General features: G+C 32.3%; 1 protein-coding gene across 2 annotated transcripts in view; it reads right to left on the minus strand.

The window, feature by feature from the left end:
• Positions 1 to 299: 299 nt before the first annotated feature.
• The window catches only part of plppr3a (phospholipid phosphatase related 3a), a 57,015-nt gene continuing 32,739 nt past the window's right edge, over positions 300 to 24,575 (minus strand). For both annotated transcript variants that reach the window (XM_061969213.2, XM_061969212.2), the window contains exons 7-9: positions 14,647 to 14,820; positions 2,868 to 3,701; positions 300 to 2,639 (exon numbers count right to left, since the gene is read on the minus strand). In XM_061969213.2, the coding sequence (XP_061825197.1) occupies positions 1,857 to 2,639; positions 2,868 to 3,701; positions 14,647 to 14,820 (1,791 nt within the window). In that variant the 3' untranslated portion in view covers positions 300 to 1,856. The remainder of the gene's footprint in view (positions 2,640 to 2,867; positions 3,702 to 14,646; positions 14,821 to 24,575) is intronic.

The following is a 24,575-nucleotide window of genomic DNA, read 5'->3' on the forward strand; positions in this document are numbered from 1 at the left end:
GGGGCAAGATCTCCTCCCCAACCCGGAGATGGCACTCCACCCTTTTCCGGGCAAGAACCATGGACTCGGATTTGGAGGTGCTGATTCCCATCCCAGTCGCTTCACACTCGGCTGCGAACCGATCCAGTGAGAGCTGAAGATCTTGGCCGGAGGAAGCCATCAGGACCACATCATCTGCAAAAAGCAGAGACCTAATCCTGCATCCACCAAACCAGATACCCTCAACGCCTTGACTGCGCCTAGAAATTCTGTCCATAAAGGTTATGAACAGAATCGGTGACAAAGGGCAGCCCTGGCGGAGTCCAACCCTCACTGGAAACAGGTCCGACTTACTGCCGGCAATGCGGACCAAGCTCTGACACTGATCATACAGGGAGCGAACCGCCACAATAAGACAGTCCGTTACCCCATACTCTCTGAGCACTCCCCACAGGACTTCCCGGGGTACACGGTCGAATGCCTTCTCCAAGTCCACAAAGCACATGTAGACTGGTTGAGCAAACTCCCATGCACCCTCAAGGACCCTGCCGAGAGTATAGAGCTGGTCCACAGTTCCACGACCAGGACGAAAACCACACTGTTCCTCCTGAATCCGAGGTTCGACTATCCGGCGTAGCCTCCTCTCCAGTACACCTGAATAGACCTTACCGGGAAGGCTGAGGTACGTACATCAGTACTAAAAAACAATGTACGCACATTTTGTCCAATTCGCCTAACTCTCACATTGGTATTTTATCATTAGACCAAAGGTTGACCAGTACAAAAAATGCACGTGCTGGTTGGACCACGTTTTGTCGCGTATTACGTTACACAATTCAGTTACTAAGAAAAGTCTTGTCTGCTCCAGGTTTTTGACAATCATCTGTAAAACTGTGCGTGGAAGTCTCGTAAGCCAGAAACCCAAAACCATTCATCCCAATGAGTGGTTTAACGTTTTATACATCACACACTTTGCGTGGAAAACATCGTCCACAACCTTTCGGCCTTTATAAACGAGACTTCAATCTTTATTTTCAAAACCACGTGTTTTCCTGACTCATATGAGTCTTGTGTCTATGTGTCTTTGGTCCGAGCAGTGCTCAAGTGAACCAGACTGCAGAGTTCACCACTCCTTCAAGTGGCTATTGTCCACTTGTCTTGGTGCCCACCAGGGTTGGGATGCCATTGTCCCGTGAAACGACCAGGGCAATGGCAGTTTGTTGATGAACGCGTACCAAAAGGGTGAAGCGCCTCCAAGCCTCTCGGTGCGGACTCCCAGAGGCGAGCAGAGGCCAATCAGCTTTGTTCAGTGAACACTTTAGCCGAGTGGTTTGTTTTGCGGTCATTGAGCCATTCCTTGACGCCTGGATTGGGATGCGCAGCTGCTTCCTCTCCCTGCGCAAGTTTGCTCGGATCAAGCTTCAAATTCTTTGTTTGAATATCGCACAGAAGGTTGCAGACTGATAACGCCATGATCCGTTTAATGATCCTTCTGAGACGCCACGAGCTGAGTCGGCAGCAGTTTTACGAAGCCAATGCAGCCTGAGGTTGTTTTGTTTTCCTCGGCTTTCTTCGCCCTCTCAAAGGAAAACAGATTGAGCAAATCCGAGGTCTGAGTCGTATCTCCTCCTCAGCTGCTTTGCTCTTCACTTTGCAGAAGCTCGTAGAAGCCAAAGGGGAATTATTCCTTCATGTCTTTGATCTGCTTTCTCTTCTTGTGACAGCAGGCGCTTTGGTAAAGCTGAGCGTCCCCTTGGTGCTCAACCTTGACCGAAGCTGCCAGTCAGGATTCAAAAAAATCATTCTAAATAAAAAGTCCTTGTACTGTACAAGCTACCCTGGCGTTGTTCAAGTCCTGCCCCCCCGCCATCCGCCTACTATAGCATGCGCTCGTTCTGTAGGGCCTTGTAGTACTGCTCCTGCTCGGCATGGCTGCGGGCCGACACGGAGGGACGGCGGGGAAGCGTGGACGAGCGGGACAGCATGTGGCTATCCATTAACAGGTCGGGGTGAGTGGGAGGCGGGAGCACGGCTGAGAACGAAGGGTGGGGAAGGGGCGGGGGTGGCATGGCGGAGGAAGGGAGCGGGGGAGGAGGCAAAGGCTGAGAGGACGGGTGAGACGGGAGGGTCATGTGAGAAGGGTGAGGAGGTGGGGGTAGCGGGGAGGGAGACGACTGTGGAGGGGGCGGCGGTAGATGGGGTGAGGACAGCTGAGGCGGGGGAGGGAGAGGGGAGGAGGCGGTGGGGAGGGGCGGTGGCGGTAGCGGTAGCTCAGCATCAACACCCAGAAACTCCTTTTTAACCGGAAGTGTCCGGTAGTCGCGGTAAAGCGGGGCGTTGTCCGGCCGCTGCAGAATGCCGCGGTGTTTATCCACCGACGTGTCACCGCCCATCAAGTTGCCACTGATGGTGTTCCTCCACTCCCATGGCTTCCCGTTCGCGGCCGTCACGCGCACCACCGGATGGTGGGGGGCGTGGGCGTCGATGGTAACGATGCTGCCGCTGCCGGCGATGCTGCCGGGGTTGCTGCTTATGCAGCTGTCCCGGTCGGAAGGGATGCGATAGTAGGGTGACTCGGACGAGTTGGAGCCGCCACCGGAGGAGGAGCCGCCCTCCGAGGTGACCCCGCCGTGGCTCTGCTGCTTGGACATCGCCATCACCTGCAAGGAAATGTCAAGATAGTATGCGGTGAGTCTTTGTTTGGGGACACCTAGCATGGGAACAACATTGGCCTAGCAAGAATTAGCCTCCCATCTCATGCCCGTGAAAACACATACATGGAGAAATGTTACCATTAAGATTTGTGAAAAATATTAACGGGTAATTCGACAAAAATGCAAGAAAATGTCAAGATGGTTTCGGTTCAATAGTTTTTAGTTCGTGCTCACCTGAGGGACTCTTGGCTGACTCGGAGCTTGAGCAGGCTGCGTATTGGGCACCCGGGGGGTCGACACAGCAATGGGCCCCACACTTGGCTCCTTTGCCCCGCCCCCTTCTGTGAGCAACAGCCACTTGGCGCGAGTCTTGGCGCTCTTGGGGGAGACGGGCGGCGGACGTGTGGCCTCTTCGGGGATGTGAACCAGCGGCGGGGCCACCGCCATCCTGGCCGTAGTAGGTGTGGACATGCCCTTGTTGGCTTGGACTTTAGGGTAAAGAGAGGCCGGCACCCCCTTGTCACCCACTTCCCCGCCATCCTTGTCCCCGGTGTTCATACCCTCAGCTCCGTTCTCACCCTCATCTTCGTCCCGAGAGCTCTGACTGCGCAGCTCCAGCGAGCGCTGCTTCCACTCTGAAACCAGCTGCCTGGACCTTTGGGGGTCGAAGGGCACGTGGAAGGTCATGTGGCGCTGAGAGGTGGTCTGCTCCTCGGAGGGCGAGATGGGGCTGCTGCCGTTGGCCACCCTGGGCAAAGTGTTGCTGAAAGTCACCATGGTTTCCTTGCCCATGGGACCGCGGGTGGCCAGGAGCTCCACGTCGGCGCTGGCTCGCTTCAGGGAGGTCAGCGAGGCTTTCTCCCGCCTCACCTTGCTGCGTGCCCCGGAGGCCATGGCCATGCCCAGCTCCTCCCTGCTCTCCGACACGCGGGGGGTCTTCCTGTAGAGGGAGTCGTGGCCGCGCTGACTCAGCACCCTCAGGGTGTCCTTCTGCTGCGCCGACAGCATTTTGGGATGAGGCGAGGCATCTTCTTCGGACGCTTTGAAGTTTGCCACCGCATAGACGGCCTGTAGGGGGGAGGAAATATTAGAAGGGTGACTTCACATTCGGGGCAGAAGGGGCAATTCCCCCAGCAGAGGGTATTCTCAGTTTATTTTATATTTAATGCAGAGTCCTGATGCAATTGCTAGTTTTTCACCAAACAGCCGAGAGGGCAGGGCCGACCTATGGGGAAGTTACGATAGAGCCCTGTGAAGTCTGCCTAGCAACACAAAAACTCATTCTTATTTTGATTCACGTTGCTCAACTTAATTAAGAGATACGTTTTTATTGAAGTTTTTTTCTGATGGAACAATTATTTTCATAAGGCGCACTGCCGATGAACGGTCTATTCAGGTCTATTTCCATACATAAGGCGCACTGCCGATGAATGGTCTATTCAGGTCTATTTTCATACATAAGGCGCACCGGATTACAAGGCGCACTGCCGATGAACGGTCTATTCAGGTCTATTTCCATACATAAGGCGCACCGGATTATAAGGCGCACTGCCGATGAATGGTCTATTCAGGTCTAATTTCATACAAAAGGCGCACCGGATTATAAGGCGCACTGCCGATGAATGGTCTATTCAGGTCTAATTTCATACAAAAGGCGCACCAGATTATAAGGCACACTGCCGATGAATGGTCTATTCAGGTCTATTTTCATACATAAGGCGCACCGGACTATAAGGCGCACTGCCGATGAATAATCAATTCAGGTCTATTGTCATACATAAGGCGCACCGGATTATAAGGCGCACTGCCGATTAACGGTCTATTCAGGTCTAATTTCATACAAAAGGCGCACCGGATTATAAGGCACACTGCCGATGAATGGTCTATTCAGGTCTATTTTCATACATAAGGCGCACCGGACTATAAGGCGCACTGCCGATGAATAATCAATTCAGGTCTATTGTCATACATAAGGCGCACCGGATTATAAGGCGCACTGCCGATTAACGGTCTATTCAGGTCTAATTTCATACATAAGGCGCACCGGATTATAAGGCGCACTGCCGATGAATGGTCTATTCAGGTCTAATTTCATACAAAAGGCGCACCGGATTATAAGGCGCACTGCTAATGAATGGTCTATTCAGGTCTATTTTCATATATAAGGTGCACCGGATTATAAGGCGCATTAAAGGGGTCATATTATTATTATTTTTTTTCTAAATGTAAAAGACTTCCTTGTGGTCTACATAACATGTGATGGTGGTTCTTTGCTCAAAATGTTGCATAGATGATGTTTTACACATCATCTCCACTTCGACAGCGTCTTCTCCCCGTCATCTTTGTTGTAGCGGTGTAGTGTGCAAGGACGGGAGTGGTGTTAAAAGATGGCGCTAACTGTTTTAATGACATTCACACTTTACTTTAATCAATAACGGAGCAGCATCTCCTCATCCGTGGCTCACTAGTGCAACAACAACGCCCGAAATGTGTCCCGTGACCGGAACTCTCCAATAACTAAAGTTCCTTGGGTGAATAATGTAAAGTCACTACACCGGTATGTTTTAGTGCTTTCATGGTGAGTTCACTGACAGATATAAGTAAGAACTTTACACTACTTTATATTAGAAATGGCAACAGTGGAGGATGAATGTCACATAAGAAGAAGATAGAGAAAAAGAAGTAACTGGGCAAATGACGGCCCGGGGGCCACATGCGACCCGTTAAGCTTTTCAATCTGGCCCGGCGGACATTCCCAAATAATTTTCTTAGATCTTTAAGATGGAAAGTGTAGCTGCCATTATGATGTGCAGTGATGTTTTCTAATTACCATAAGTCTTCAACTATACTAAGTCTTTCTATGGTTGGAATCTGCACTTTTGCATGATATTTTAGTGACGAGTGTTGTCTTGATACCAATATTATTTCGATACTTTTCGGTACTTTTCTATACTTTTCTAAATAAAGGGGACCGTAAAAAAATGCATTATTGGCTTTATTTAAGAAAAAAAATCTTAGGGTGTGGCAGAGGCGGTATGGTACCGAATATGATTCATTAGTATCGCGGTACTATACTAATACCCGTATACCGTACAACCCTACTAGTTACTATGGTAATGTAAGTGACAGCAGCTCAGACGAGGCACCAAGCAGTGTGGGTGGGGAGTGTTTCCACCGACTCACAACACCCACTCTTTCCTGAATATGGAACCCTGCCATCAGGGAGAAGACTCCGGGTCCCACTATGCAAATCTAACCGCCTTAAATTATCATTTGTCCCAGCCTCCATTAAGCTGACCAACAATGTGCAATAGAATTTTAATACATAGGTTTGCACTTTTTTAGCACATAGCACTTTAGCACATAGCACTTTAGAACTAAGCACTTTAGCACACAGCACTTTATCCATGAGCTCTAGTGCAATGCACAAAGTGCCACCTATGTCTATCAAGCTCCATGTTCTGATGTTTAAATGTTAGTTGTATGGTTGTGGTTGTGTCTGTGCTTGTGTTTTTGTTCTGTTGTTTTTGGGTATGTTAAGAAAGCAATGATGCACTGTGCCCAAGACAAATTTCCCCGCGGGGACAATAAAGTTGAACCTTGAACCTTGAACCTTGTTTCCAGAGCCTGAAATGTGGGTTTCAGGGACAGATGCAGAAGGAGATTTTAACAAGAAATTTCTAAAGTTTAGTGATATATCAAATATATCAGATTGTAGGTGGGTTTATTTACCCTTCACGTTCATATTTTGCTGTGTTTGTTGCATTTTTGTTGCATTTGACTTGATTGTAAAATATGTGGATGAAGAGAGGGTGTGACGTTCATATGTTCTCAATATTCAGGGTTTTATCCTTCATAGAAAAATGTAAAATTCCGTTTTTAAGGTGATCTGTCATAACAGTTTTAGCAGTTTTAGTAGGGTTTTGTATTAGTTTTCTTAAAAATAGATATAGCCGGCCCCCAGACACATTTTGTTCTCTAAATTTGGCCCCCCGAGTCAAAATAATTGCCCGGGCCTGAACTATCACACCCAACATTTCAGACTTAAACCACAGGTCCATCACCCGAACTGGCAAAAACAATAGTCCAGGATATCACTCACCCACTACACCAATACATCATCCCACTACCATCAGGGGGCAGGTACAGAACTATCAAATTCCGGAGGGCCCGCCTCAGGAAAAGCCTTATCCCTGCAGCTATTGCCGCCCTTAACCGACCTGTCTGACAAGCCTGTAAATGTGTGTTGGTCATGTATGATGTCTTTTTGTTATTTTTTTGTGTGATGTGTAATGTCTAGTGTTTAAATGAACGGCAGTGACAATGAATTTCCCCAAGGGGACCAATAAATCTAATCTAATCTAATCTAATCTATGGTGTCTACACAGACTACAAAGGTGGATTTTCAGGACTTATGCAGATCCCAAATACAGATCAGCAGGTACCAGAAGGTAAGAAAAGTCATTTTTGCATAATATTGCCAAACAAAAACGCCAGATAATATGTCTTACCTTATACACACAGCATAATAATACTCCTATGTTGAAGCACAGTACAATCCATCAAGCGGTGTGGCTTCATAGCTTACCAAAGTCCTACTAAAACATTTTGATACATTTTTGAGCATGTGTAATGTTCTATATTTTCAATGGAACATATGCAATGTTGGTGTTGTTTACTTGAGTCATATTGCAGTCTACACCTATATCTTATGTGTGACTGCCATCTACTGGTCACACTTATCATTACACCATGTACCTGTCATGACTTGGTCCGGGGTGTGTGCTTTTCCAGGATGCAACGGAAAGTTGGCACGGGCGAGACGGGAATTAAGGTACATGATTTATTTATTAACTATAAATACAAAAAAAAAGGATCAAACAAAAAGGCGCGCACAGTGGCGGAGAATAAACTATGAACAATTAAACAAAACTTGCAAACTATGGCTTGAATAAAGAAAACTTACTTGGCATGGACAAAAAAGGAGCAGCGTGAACATGGACATGAAAAAATGGACGGAGCATAAATGTGGTGTGAGGTCGTCAGGACGAACAACAGAAAATGAATGAACTTAAATACTATGGACATGATTAGTGAAAGCAGGTGCGTGACTCAAAACGTGAAACAGGTGCGTGACGTGACAGGTGAAAACTAATGGGTTGCTATGGTGACAAACGAGAGTGCACAATGAGTCCAAACGTGGAACAGGTGAAACTAATGGGGTAATCATGGAAACAAGACAAGGGAGTGAAAAGACAGAAACTAAAGAGTCCAATAACTAAACAAAAACATGACTTAACACAAAACATGATTACACAGACATGACAGTACCAAATAAAATTGCTTCGAGGTCGGTAAGCACAACCAAAATGATTCCGTACATTAGGCACACCGGGTTATAAGGCGCACTGTCGAGTTTTGAGAAAATGAAAGGATTTTAAGTGCGCCTTATAGTCCGAAGAATACGGTATTTGGGGAGTTTGTGGTGGGCTCTCCTATTTCTGGGGCTGAGGTTGCTGAGGTAGTTAAAAAGCTCCTCGGTGGCAAGGCCCCGGGGGTGGATGAGATCCGCCCGGAGTTCCTTAAGGCTCTGGATGCTGTGGGGCTGTCTTGGTTGACAAGACTCTGCAGCATCGCGTGGACATCGGGGGCGGTACCTCTGGATTGGCAGACCGGGGTGGTGGTTCCTCTCTTTAAGAAGGGGAACCGGAGGGTGTGTTCTAACTATCGTGGGATCACACTCCTCAGCCTTCCCGGTAAGGTCTATTCAGGTGTACTGGAGAGGAGGCTACGCCGGATAGTCGAACCTCGGATTCAGGAGGAACAGTGTGGTTTTCGTCCTGGTCGTGGAACTGTGGACCAGCTCTATACTCTCGGCAGGGTCCTTGAGGGTGCATGGGAGTTTGCCCAACCAGTCTACATGTGTTTTGTGGACTTGGAGAAGGCATTCGACCGTGTCCCTCGGGAAGTCCTGTGGGGAGTGCTCAGAGAGTATGGGGTATCGGACTGTCTGATTGTGGCAGTCCGCTCCCTGTATGATCAGTGTCAGAGCTTGGTCCGCATTGCCGGCAGTAAGTCGGACACGTTTCCAGTGAGGGTTGGACTCCGCCAAGGCTGCCCTTTGTCACCCATTCTGTTCTGAACTTTTATGGACAGAATTTCTAGGCGCAGTCAAGGCGTTGAGGGGATCTGGTTTGGTGGCTGCAGGATTAGGTCTCTGCTATTTGCAGATGATGTGGTCCTGATGGCTTCCTCTGGCCAAGATCTTCAGCTCTCGCTGGATCGGTTCGCAGCCGAGTGTGAAGCGACTGGGATGAGAATCAGCACCTCCAAGTCCGAGTCCATGGTTCTCGCCCGGAAAAGGGTGGAGTGCCATCTCCGGGTTGGGGAGGAGATCTTGCCCCAAGTGGAGGAGTTCAAGTACCTCGGAGTCTTGTTCACGAGTGAGGGAAGAGTGGATGGTGAGATCGACAGGTGGCGTCTTCAGTAATGCGGACGCTGTATCGATCCGTTGTGGTGAAGAAGGAGCTGAGCCGGAAGGCAAAGCTCTCAATTTACCGGTCGATCTACGTTCCCATCCTCACCTATGGTCATGAGCTTTGGGTTATGACCGAAAGGACAAGATCACGGGTACAAGCGGCCGAAATGGGTTTCCTCCGCCGGGTGGCGGGTCTCTCCCTTAGAGATGGGGTGAGAAGCTCTGTCATCCGGGGGGAGCTCAAAGTAAAACCGCTGCTCCTCCACATGGAGAGGAGCCAGATGAGGTGGTTCGGGCATCTGGTCAGGATGCCACCCGAACGCCTCCCTAGGGAGGTGTTTAGGGCACGTCCGAACGGTAGGAGGCCACGGGGAAGACCCAGGACACGTTGGGAAGACTATGTCTCCCGGCTGGCCTGGGAACGCCTCGGGATCCCCCGGGAGGAGCTGGACGAAGTGGCTGGGGAGAGGGAAGTCTGGGCTTCCCTGCTTAGGCTGCTGCCCCCGCGACCCGACCTCGGATAAGCGGAAGAAGATGGATGGATGGATGGATGATTGCTGTTGTATTTTCAAGTACCACTAGACGTTCCACAGTAGAACTTGTCCATGGCTTAGGGTTCTGGTCCAAACAAAAGGTGCAAGTCTCCCCACATGACCAATGAGAGTTCTTATTAAAAACTTCAACACGTGTGGATTTCTTCACTTTGTGTTTCCGCATCGGACGTTTCTGTGGTTTGTGGTGATGCACACGTGTGTGTGTGTGGAGTCTCATCGCCATGGTAACGCGTGAGAGGTGAGAACATGAACGTGAAAAGGCGCATGGACAAGAACCGCATCGGGGAACGAGAACAAGTACAAGCACAGCTGATGAAAAAGACAAAAGAGAGAGAGAGAATGTGCGATGACAACATTTTCCTCTCCCTTTTAAAATCTCTCTCATCCTTTCTGGAATAAGAAAGCTAAAAATAGATTTTCCAAAAACAGAAAGAAGAGTTTTTGTTAGCGACGGCTGTGATTGTGTTGCAACACACCATGTGACCGCTGAAGATCTGCATGGGGAATACAAAAGGTGTATTTACATGGATTTAGTCCATCTACATGTACTACATGTATATGTGTATCTACATGTACTACATGTATATGTGTATCTACATGTACTACATGTATATGTGTATCTACATGTACTACATGTATATGTGTATCTACATGTACTACATGTATATGTGTATCTACATGTACTACATGTATATGTGTATCTACATGTATATCTACATGTATATGTGTATCTACATGTACTACATGTATATGTGTATCTACATGTACTACATGTATATGTGTATCTACATGTACTACATGTATATGTGTATCTACATGTACTACATGTATATGTGTATCTACATGTACTACATGTATATGTGTATCTACATGTACTACATGTATATGTGTATCTACATGTACTACATGTATATGTGTATCTACATGTACTACATGTATATGTGTATCTACATGTACTACATGTATATGTGTATCTACATGTACTACATGTATATGTGTATCTACATGTACTACATGTATATGTGTATCTACATGTACTACATGTATATGTGTATCTACATGTATTACATGTATATGTGTATCTACATGTTTTGTTTTTTTTTACATGTATTTAGTGTATCTATGTGTATTAACATGTATTTACATGTATTTAGTGTATCTACGTGTATTAACATGTATTTACATGTATTTAGTGTATCTACATATACTACATGTATATCTACATGTATTTAGTGTACATGTATTAACATGTATCTACATGTATTTACAGTTATTTGGTGTATCTACATGTATTAACATGTATCTACATGTTAATACATGTATCTACATGTATTTGCATGTATCTACATGTATTTACATGTATTTGGTGTATCTACATGTAGTATATGCATAAGTGTATCCACATGTATTTACATGTATCTACATGTATTTACATGTATTTGGTGTATCTACATGTATTAACATGCATTAACATGTATCTACATGTATTTGCATGTGTTTAGTGTATCTACATGTAGTACGTGTATATCTACATGTATTTAGTGCACATGTATTAACATGTATCTACATGTATTTACATGTATTTGGTGTATCTACATGTATTAACATGCATTAACATGTATCTACATGTATTTGCATGTGTTTAGTGTATCTACATGTAGTATATGTATAAGTGTATCCACATGTATTTACATGTATCTACATGTATTTACAATAATTTAGTGTATCTACATGTATTTACATGTATTTAGTGTATCTACATGTATTACATGTATATCTACATGTATTTAGTGCACATGTATTAACATGTATCTACATGTATTTACATGTATTTGGTGTATCTACATGTAGTATATGCATAAGTGTATCCACATGTATTTACATGTATCTACATGTATTTACAATAATTTAGTGTATCTACATGTATTTAGTGTATCTACATGTAGTACATGTATATCTACATGTATTTAGTGCACATGTATTAACATGTATCTACATGTATTTACAGTTATTTGGTGTATCTACATGTATTTACATGTATCTACATGTATTTACATGTATTTAGTGTATCTACATGTAGTATATGCATAAGTGTATCCACATGTATTTACATGTATCTACATGAATTTACAATAATTTAGTGTATCTACATGTATTTACATGTATCTACATGTATTCACATGTATTTGGTGTATCTACATGTATTAACATGCATTAACATGTATCTACATGTATTTGCATGTGTTTAGTGTATCTACATGTAGTATATGTATATGTGTATCTACATGTATTTACATGTATCTACATGTATTTACAAACATTTTGTATATCTACATGTAATTTCATGTATCTACAGGTATTTACATGTATTTAGTGAACATGTATTAACATGTATCTACATGTATTTACACGTATTTAGTGTATCTACATGTAGTATATGTATATGTGTATCTACATGTTTTTGGTGTATCTACATGTATTAACATGTATCTACATGTATTTAGTGTATGTACTAACATGCATCTACATGTATTTACACATATTTAGTGTATCTACATGTACTAACATGTATATACATGTATTCACATGTGTTTAGTGTATCTTCAAGTAGAGGATGTATAGGTACATATCCACATGTATCTACATGTATTTATATGTATTACATGTATTTAGTGTATCTACATGTATTAACATATATCTACATATATTAACATGTATCTACATGTAATAACATGTATTTAGTGTATCTACATGTATTTATATGTATTTAGTCTATCTACATGTATTAACATGTATCTACATGTAATAACATGTATTTAGTGTATCTACATGTATTTATATGTATTATATGTATTTAGTGTATCTACATGTTTTAACATGTATCTACATGTATTTACACGTATTTAGTGTATCTACATGTAGTATATGTATATGTGTATCTACATGTATTTACACAAATTTAGTGTATCTACATGTAGTATATGTATCTGTGTATCTACATGTTTTGGTGTATCTACATGTATTAACATGTATCTACATGTATTTAGTGTACATGTATTAACATGTATCTACATGTATTTGCATGTGTTTAGTGTATCTACATGTAGTATATGTATATGTGTATCTACATGTATTTACATGTATCTACATGTATTTACATGTATTTAGTGTATCTACATGTAGTACATGTATATCTACATGTATTTATTGTACATGTATTAACATGTATCTACATGTATTTGCATGTGTTTAGTGTATCTACATGTAGTTTATGTATATGTGTATCTACATGTATTTACATGTGTCTACATGTATTTACAAACATTTTGTATATCTACATGTAATTTCATGTATCTACATGTACTTACATGTATTTAGTGCACATGTATTAACATGTATCTACATGTATTCACATGTATTTGGTGTATCTACATGTTTTAACATGTATCTACATGTATTTACATGTTTTAACATGTATCTACATGTATTTACATGTATTAACATGTATCTACATGTAGTATATGCATAAGTGTATCCACATGTATTTACATGTATCTACATGTATTTACAATAATTTAGTGTATCTACATGTATTTACATGTATCTACATGTTTTTACATGTATTTAGTGTATCTACATGTAGTACATGTATATCTACATGTATTTATTGTACATGTATTAACATGTATCTACATGTATTTGCATGTGTTTAGTGTATCTACATGTAGTATATGTATATGTGTATCTACATGTATTTACATGTATCTACATGCATTTACAAACATTTTGTATATCTACATGTAATTTCATGTATCTACAGGTATTTACATGTATTTATTGTACATGTATTAACATGTATCTACATGTATTTACACGTATTTAGTGTATCTACATGTAGTATATGTATATGTGTATCTACATGTATTTTCATGTATTTAGTGTATCTACATGTAGTATATGTATATGTGTATTTACATGTATTTTTATGTATTTGGTGTATCTACATGTATTAACATGTATCTACATGTATTTACACGTATTTAGTGTATCTACATGTAGTATATGTATATGTGTATCTACATGTATTTACAGTTATTTGGTGTATCTACATGTATTAACATGTATCTACACGTATTTACACGTATTTAGTGTATCTACATGTAGTATATGTATATGTGTATCTACATGTTTTTGGTGTATCTACATGTATTAACATATATCTACATGTATTTACATGTATTTAGTGTATGTACATGTACTAACATGTATCTACATGTATTTACACATATCTAGTGTATCTACATGTAGTATATGTACATGTGTATCTACATGTATTTACATGTATTTAATGTATCTACATATATTAACATGTATCTACATGTATTTACATGTATTTAGTGTATCTACATGTATTTATATGTATTACAAGTATTTAGTGTATCTTCATGTATTTACATATATTACATGTATTTAGTGCATCTACATAAAATACATGTACTTAGTGTTTTTACATATATTCCATGTATTTGGTGTATCTATCTACATGCATTTACATACACTTACTATCTTCACATATTTGGGGTATTTACATATATTACATGTATTTACAAGTATTTAGTGTATCCACACGTATTGACACATGTACAGTATTAACATGTATCTAGTGTATATACATGTACTTACACGAGTTTAGTGTATTTACATGTTTTTAGAGTATCTACATGTATTTGCATGCATTGAGTGTATTTACATGTATTTACATGTAGAGTACATAGCACATTTACATGTATTTAGTGTATTTCCATACATGTACACATATTCACATGTATTTACAGGTACAGTGTACAGTGCATGTACATGCATTTAGTGTATTTACATGCATGCACGTGTATTTACGTATATATGTATACGTGTCGCACCACGTTCGTGAGACACGGCAGACAAGAAAAAGGGCAAAGGAAGAGGAGTGGTGCCAACTGACCAGGTAGACGCCGATGCCCGCCCCGATGACGTAACCCACGTAGACGTCGATGGGGTGACTGCGATGCTGCGTGATCTGGGTGAGACCTGCCAGGCCGGCTGCCATGCAGAATGTGAACACCAGCAAGGGTTTGAGGAGCTTGGTGCTGTTACTGATGCTGGCATTGAAGTACATCTAAAGACACAGCAATACACATATTAACAACATACTCTATTTTTTATTTTTTATTGAATTTATTCATTTTTTTTAAATAATAATGCTATATTTTTTTTATCAGATTTATCAATTAAAATGTATAACAATATTATTTTTTTCACATTCATTTTTAAATTCATCCACTTCTTAGAAGATTACATTTATCTACAAATATATATACAAAAAATACACAGAAGCAGTTTTTTATTTTTATTTTGTGGTCTGAATATTTGAATAAAATAAAATAAAATAAATATGACAAAATATTGAAAGTGGTAGTATGCATAATTGACAAATGATTTGTGTTATGTAATTAAAGGGAAATTGTTGTAAACTGTTGTTGTTGCCCCAAGGTAAATAACATGGAATAATAATAAGGTTCATTATGAAATATAGCAAGATGAGACATATTCGTGTTTGTACAGTAATATTTATCTAGTAAGTATTCATTGTATTGTGTATTTTTACATAAATACTATTATTTTGGATCATGTTTCTAGTATATTTGTAATCATGATGTTTTTTTTTATTAGGTTTTGATCAAGTTTTTAGCATATTTTTAAAATATGTTATTGAAAAATATTTTTTATTAGGTTTTTATTAACTTATCAATTGTATTTTTTTTTATTTTATAAGAATAATGCTTTTTTTTAAATCAGATGTATCAATTAAAATTTATAACATTATTTTTTTTTTCACATTAATTTTTAAATTCATCCACTTCTTACAAGATTACATTTATCTACAAATACATTAAAAAAAATAGACAGAAAACGTTTATTTTATTAGGTTTTGATCAAGTTTTTAGCATATTTTTAAAATATGTTATTGAAAAATATTTTTTATTAGGTTTTTATTAACTTATCAATTGTATTTTTTTTATTTTATAAGAATAATGCTTTTTTTAAAATCAGATATATCAATTAAAATTTATAACATTATTTTCTTTTTCACATTAATTTTTAAATTCATCCACTTCTTACACGATTACATTTATCTACAAATACATTAAAAAAATAGACTGAAGCAGTTTATTTTATTTTATTTTGTGGTCTGAATATTTGAATAAAATAAAATAAAAGAAATATGACAACATATTGAAAGTGGTAGTATGCATAATTGACAAATGATTTGTGTTATGTAATTAAAGGGAAATTGTTGTAAACTGTTGTTGTTGCCCCAAGGTAAATAACACGGAATAATAATACATTTCATTATGAAATATAGCAAGATGAGACATATTCATGTTTGTACAGTAATATTTATCTAGTAAGTATTCATTGTATTGTGTATTTTTACATAAATACTATTATTTTAATCATGTTTCTAGTATATTTGTAATCATGATGTTTTTTTTATTAGGTTTTGATCAAGTTTTTAGCATATTTTTAAAATATGTTATTGAAACATATTTTTTATTAGGTTTTTATTAACTTATCAATTGTATTTTTTTTAATTTTATAAGAATAATGCTTTTTTTTAATCAAATATATCAATTAAAATTTATAACATTTTTTTTTTTCACATTAATTTTTAAATTCATCCACTTCTTACAAGATTACATTTATCTACAAATACATTAAAAAAAATAGACAGAAAACGTTTATTTTATTAGGTTTTGATCAAGTTTTAGCATATTTTTAATATGTTATTGAAAAATATTTTTTATTAGGTTTTTATTAACTTATCAATTGTATTTTTTTTATTTTATAAGAATAATGCTTTTTTTTTAAATCAGATATATCAATTAAAATTTATAACATTATTTTTTTTTTTCACATTAATTTTTAAATTCATCCACTTCTTACAAGATTACATTTATCTACAAATACATTAAAAAAATAGACAGAAAACGTTTATTTTATTAGGTTTTGATCAAGTTTTTAGCATATTTTTAAAATATGTTATTGAAAAATATTTTTTATTAGGTTTTTATTAACTTATCAATTGTATTTTTTTATTTTATAAGAATAATGCTTTTTTTTAAATCAGATATATCAATTAAAATTTATAACATTATTATTTTTTTCACATTAATTTTTAAATTCATCCACTTCTTACAAGATTACATTTATCTACAAATATTTTAAAAAAATAGACAGAAAACGTTTATTTTATTAGGTTTTGATCAAGTTTTTAGCATATTTTTAAAATATGTTATTGAAAAATATTTTTTATTAGGTTTTTATTAACTTATCAATTGTATTTTTTTTATTTTATAAGAATAATGCTTTTTTTTTTTTAAATCAGATGTATCAATTAAAATTTATAACATTAATTTTTTTTTCACATTAATTTTTAAATTCATCCACTTTTTACAAGATTACATTTATCTACAAATACATTAAAAAAAATAGACAGAAAACGTTTATTTTATTAGGTTTTGATCAAGTTTTTAGCATATTTTTAAAATATGTTATTGAAAAATATTTTTTATTAGGTTTTTATTAACTTATCAATTGTATTTTTTTTATTTTATAAGAATAATGCTTTTTTTGAAATCAGATATATCAATTAAAATTTATAACATTATTTTTTTTTTCACATTAATTTTTAAATTCATCCACTTCTTACAAGATTACATTTATCTACAAATACATTTTAAAAAATAGAGAGAAAACGTTTATTATATTAGGTTTTGATCAAGTTTTTAGCATATTTTTAAAATATGTTATTGAAAAATATTTTTTATTAGGTTTTTATTAACTTATCAATTGTATTTTATTTTATTTTATAAGAATAATGCTTTTTTTTAAATCAAATATATCAATTAAAATTTATAACATTTTTTTTTTTCACATTAATTTTTAAATTCATCCACTTCTTACAAGATTACATTTATCTACAAATACATTTAAAAAAATAGACAGAAAACGTTTCTTTTATTAGGTTTTGATCAAGTTTTTAGCATAATTTTAAAATATGTCATTGAAAAATATTTTTTATTAGGTTTTTATTAACTTATCAATTGTATTTTTTTTATTTTATAAGAATAATGCTTTTTTTTAAATCAGATATATCAATTAAAATTTATAACATTATTTTTTTTTTCACATTAATTTTTAAATTCATCCACTTCTTACAAGATTACATTTATCTACAAATACATTAAAAAAATAGACAGAAAACGTTTATTTTATTAGGTTTTGATCAAGTTTTTGGCATATTTTTAAAATATGTTATTGAAAAATATTTTTCATTAGGTTTTTATTAACTTATCAATTGTATTTTTATTTTATTTTATAAGAATAATGCTTTTTTTTAAATCAGATATATCAATTAAAATTTATAACATTATTTTTTTTTCACATTAATTTTTAAATTCATCCACTTCTTACAAGATTACATTTATCTACAAATACATTAAAAAAAATAGACAGAAAACGTTTATTTTATTAGGTTTTGATCAAGTTTTTAGCATATTTTTAAAATATGTTATTGAAAAATATTTTTTATTAGGTTTTTATTAACTTATCAATTGTATTTTTTTTATTTTATAAGAATAATGCTTTTTTTTAAATCAGATACATCAATTAAAATTTATAACATTATTTTTTTTTTCACATTAATTTTTAAATTCATCCACTTCTTACAAGATTACATTTATCTACAAATACATTAAAAAAAATAGACAGAAAACGTTTATTTTATTAGGTTTTGATCAAGTTTTTAGCATATTTTTAAAATATGTTATTGAAAAATATTTTTTATTAGGTTTTTATTAACTTATCAATTGTATTTTTTTTTATTTTATAAGAATAATGCTTTTTTTTAAATCAGATATATCAATTAAAATTTATAACATTATTATTTTTTTCACATTTTTAAATTCATCCACTTCTTACAAGATTACATTTATCTACAAATACATTAAAAAAATAGACAGAAAACGTTTATTTTATTAGGTTTTGATCAAGTTTTTAGCATATTTTTAAAATATGTTATTGAAAAATATTTTTTATTAGGTTTTTATTAACTTATCAATTGTATTTTTTTTATTTTATAAGAATAATGCTTTTTAAAAAATCAGATATATCAATTAAAATTTATAACATTTTTTTTTTTTTCACATTAATTTTTAAATTCATCCACTTCTTACAATATTACATTGATCTACAAATACATTAAAAAAAATAGACAGAAAACGTTTATTTTATTAGGTTTTGATCAAGTTTTTAGCATATTTTTAAAATATGTTATTGAAAAATATTTTTTATTAGGTTTTTATTAACTTATCAATTGTATTTTTTTTATTTTATAAGAATAATGCTTTTTTAAAATCAGATATATCAATTAAAATTTATAACATTATTATTTTTTTCACATTAATTTTTAAATTCATCCACTTCTTACAAGATTACATTTATCTACAAATACATTAAAAAAAATAGACAGAAAACGTTTATTTTATTAGGTTTTGATCAAGTTTTTAGCATATTTTTAAAATATGTTATTGACAAATATTTTTTATTAGGTTTTTATTAACTTATCAATTGTATTTTTTTTTATTTTATAAGAATAATGCTTTTTTTAAAATCAGATATATCAATTAAAATTTATAACACTATTATTTTTTTCACATTCATTTTTAAATTCATCCACTTCTTACAAGATTACATTTATCTACAAATACATTAAAAAAAAATAGACAGAAAACGTTTATTTTATTAGGTTTTGATCAAGTTTTTAGCATATTTTTAAAATATGTTATTGAAAAATATTTTTTATTAGGTTTTTATTAACTTATCAATTGTATTTTTTTTTATTTTATAAGAATAATGCTTTTTTTTATATCAGATATATCAATTAAAATTTATAACTTTTTTTTTTTTTTTCACATTAATTTTTAAATTCACCCACTTCTTACAAGATTACATTTATCTACAAATACATTAAAAAAAATAGACAGAAAACGTTTATTTTATTAGGTTTTGATCAAGTTTTTAGCATATTTTTAAAATGTTATTGAACAATATTTTTTATTAGGTTTTTATTAACTTATCAATTGTATTTTTTTTAATCTTATAAGAATAATGCTTTTTTTTAAATCAGATATATCAATTAACATTTATAACATTATTTTGTTTTTCACATTAATTTTTAAATTCATCCACTTCTTACAAGATTACATTTATCTACAAAAACATTTTAGAAAATAGACAGAAAACGTTTATTTTATTAGGTTTTGATCAAGTTTTTAGCATATTTTTAAAATATGTTATTGAAAAATATTTTTTTTTTGGTTTTTATTAACTTATCAATTGTATTTTTTTATTTTATAAGAATAATGCTTTTTTTTAAAAAAAAAATCAAATATATCAATTAAAATTTATAACATTTTTTTTTTTTCACATTAATTTTTAAATTCATCCACTTCTTACAAGATTACATTGATCTACAAATACATTAAAAAAATAGACAGAAAACGTTTATTTTATTAGGTTTTGATCAAGTTTTTAGCATATTTTTAAAATATGTTATTGAAAAATATTTTTTATTAGGTTTTTATTAACTTATCAATTGTATTTTTTTTATTTTATAAGAATAATTCTTTTTTTTAAATCAGATATATCAATTAAAATTTATAACACTATTATTTTTTTCACATTCATTTTTAAATTCATCCACTTCTTAGAAGACTACATTTATCTACAAATATATGTAAAAAAAATACACAGAAGCAGTTTTTTATTTTTATTTTGTGGTCTGAATATTTGAATAAAATAAAAGAAAAGAAATATGACAAAATATTGAAAGTGGTAGTATGCATAATTGACAAATTATTTGTGTTATGTAATTAAAGGGAAATTGTTGTAAACTGTTGTTGTTGCCCCAAGGTAAATAACATGGAATAATAATACGTTTCATTATGAAATATAGCAAGATAAGATATATTCATGTTTGTACAGTAATATTTATCTGGTAAGTATTCATTGTATTGTGTATTTTTACATACATACTATTATTTTGGATCATGTTTCTAGTATATTTGTAATCATGATGTTTTTTGTATTAGGTTTTGATCAAGTTTTTAGCATATTTTTAAAATATGTTATTGAAAAATATTTTTTATTAGGTTTTTATTAACTTATGATTGTATTTTTTTTATTTTATAAGAATAATGCTTTTTTTAAAATCAAATATATCAATTAAAATTTATAACATTATTATTTTCTTCACATTAATTTTTAAATTCATCCACTTCTTACAAGATTACATTTATCTACAAATACATTAAAACAAATAGACAGAAAACGTTTATTTTATTAGGTTTTGATCAAGTTTTTAGCATATTTTTAAAATATGTTATTGACAAATATTTTTTATTAGGTTTTTATTAACTTATCAATTGTATTTTTATTTTATTTTATAAGAATAATGCTTTTTTTAAAATCAGATATATCAATTAAAATTTATAACACTATTATTTTTTTCACATTCATTTTTAAATTCATCCACTTCTTAGAAGATTACATTTATCTACAAATACATTAAAAAAATAGACAGAAAACGTTTATTTTATTAGGTTTTGATCAAGTTTTTAGCATATTTTTAAAATATGTTATTGAACAATATTTTTTATTAGGTTTTTATTAACTTATCAATTGTATTTTTTTTATTTTATAAGAATAATGCTTTTTTTTAAAATCAGATACATCAATTAAAATTTATAACATTATTTTTTTTTTTTCACATTAATTTTTAAATTCATCCACTTCTTACAAGATTACATTTATCTACAAATACATTAAAAAAAATAGACAGAAAACGTTTATTTTATTAGGTTTTGATCAAGTTTTTAGCATATTTTTAAAATATGTTATTGACAAATATTTTTTATTAGGTTTTTATTAACTTATCAATTGTATTTTTTTTTTATTTTATAAGAATAATGCTTTTTTTAAAATCAGATATATCAATTAAAATTTATAACACTATTATTTTTTTCACATTCATTTTTAAATTCATCCACTTCTTAGAAGATTACATTTATCTACAAATACATTAAAAAAAATAGACAGAAGCAGTTTTTTATTTTTATTTTGTGGTCTGAATATTTGAATTAAAAAAAAAAAAAAAAAATATGACAAAATATTGAAAGTGGTAGTATGCATAATTGACAAATGATTTGTGTTATGTAATTAAAGGGAAATTGTTGTAAACTGTTGTTGTTGCCCCAAGGTAAATAACACGGAATAATAATAAGGTTCATTATGAAATATAGCAAGATGAGACATATTCATGTTTGTACAGTAATATTTATCTAGTAAGTATTCATTGTATTGTGTATTTTTACATACATACTATTATTTTGGATCATGTTTCTAGTATATTTGTAATCATGATGTTTTTTTTATTAGGTTTTGATCAAGTTTTTAGCATATTTTTAAAATATGTTATTGAAAAATATTTTTTATTATGTTTTTATTAACTTATCAATTGCATTTTTTTTATTTTATAAGAATAATGCTTTTTTTTAAATCAGATGTATCAATTAAAATTTATAACATTATTTTTTTTTTCACATTCATTTTTAAATTCATCCACTTCTTACAAGATTACATTTATCTACAAATACATTAAAAAAAATAGACAGAAAACGTTTATTTTATTAGGTTTTGATCAAGTTTTTAGCATATTTTTAAATTATGTTATTGAAAATTATTTTTTATTAGGTTTTTATTAACTTATCAATTGTATTTTTTTTTATTTTATAAGAATAATGCTTTTTTAAAAATCAGATATATCAATTAAAATTTATAACATTATTTTTTTTTTCACATTAATTTTTAAATTCATCCACTTCTTACAAGATTACATTTATCTACAAATACATTTAAAAAAAATAGACAGAAAACGTTTCTTTTATTAGGTTTTGATAAAGTTTTTAGCATATTTTTAAAATATGTTATTGAAAAATATTTTTTATTAGGTTTTTATTAACTTATCAATTGTATTTTTTTTTTTTATAAGAATAATGCTTTTTTTTTTATATCAGATGTATCAATTAAAATTTATAACATTATTTTTTTTTTCACATTAATTTTTAAATTCACCCACTTCTTACAAGATTACATTTATCTACAAATACATTAAAAAAAATAGACAGAAAACGTTTATTTTATTAGGTTTTGATCAAGTTTTTAGCATATTTTTAAAATGTGTTATTGAAAAATATTTTTTATTAGGTTTTTATTAACTTATCTATTGTATTTTATTTTATTTTATAAGAATAATGCTTTTTTTAAATCAGATATATCAATTAAAATTTATAACATTATTATTTTTTTCACATTTTTAAATTCATCCACTTCTTACAAGATTACATTTATCTACAAATACATTAAAAAAAATAGACAGAAAACGTTTATTTTATTAGGTTTTGATCAAGTTTTTAGCATATTTTTAAAATATGTTATTGAAAAATATTTTTTATTAGGTTTTTATTAACTTATCAATTGTATTTTTTTTATTTTATAAGAATAATGCTTTTTTTTAAATCAGATATATCAATTAAAATTTATAACATTATTTTTTTTTTCACATTAATTTTTAAATTCATCCACTTCTTACAAGATTACATTTATCTACAAATACATTAAAAAAAATAGACAGAAAACGTTTATTTTATTAGGTTTTGATCAAGTTTTTAGCATATTTTTAAAATATGTTATTGAAAAATATTTTTTATTAGGTTTTTATTAACTTATCAATTGTATTTTTTTTATTTTATAAGAATAATGCTTTTTTTTAAATCAGATATATCAATTAAAATTTATAACATTAATTTTTTTTCACATTAATTTTTAAATTCATCCACTTCTTACAAGATTACATTTATCTACAAATACATTAAAAAAAATAGACAGAAAACGTTTATTTTATTAGGTTTTGATCAAGTTTTTAGCATATTTTTAAAATATGTTATTGAAAAATATTTTTTATTAGGTTTTTATTAACTTATCAATTGTATTTTTTTTAATTTTATAAGAATAATGCTTTTTTTTAAATCAGATATATCAATTAAAATTTATAACATTATTTTTTTTTTCCACAATAATTTTTAAATTCATCCACTTCTTACAAGATTACATTTATCTACAAATACATTAAAAAAATAGACAGAAAACGTTTATTTTATTAGGTTTTGATCAAGTTTTTAGCATATTTTTAAAATATGTTATTGAAAAATATTTTTTATTAGGTTTTTATTAACTTATCAATTGTATTTTTTTTATTTTATAAGAATAATGCTTTTTTTTAAAATCAGATATATCAATTAAATTTATAACATTATTATTTTTTTCACATTTTTAAATTCATCCACTTCTTACAAGATTACATGTATCTACAAATACATTAAAAAAAATAGACAGAAAACGTTTATTTTATTAGGTTTTGATCAAGTTTTTAGCATATTTTTAATATGTTATTGAAAAATATTTTTTATTAGGTTTTTATTAACTTATCAATTGTATTTTTTTTATTTTATAAGAATAATGCTTTTTTTAAAATCAGATATATCAATTAAAATGTATAACATTATTTTTTTTTTCACATTAATTTTTAAATTCATCCACTTCTTACAAGATTACATTTATCTACAAATACATTTTTAAAAAATAGACAGAAAACGTTTATTTTATTAGGTTTTGATCAAGTTTTTAGCATATTTTTAAAATATGTTATTGAAAAATATTTTTTATTAGGTTTTTATTAACTTATCAATTGTA

This window comes from Nerophis lumbriciformis, linkage group LG08 (genome assembly GCF_033978685.3).
Source record: "Nerophis lumbriciformis linkage group LG08, RoL_Nlum_v2.1, whole genome shotgun sequence".
Classification (NCBI taxonomy): Eukaryota; Metazoa; Chordata; class Actinopteri; order Syngnathiformes; family Syngnathidae; genus Nerophis; species Nerophis lumbriciformis.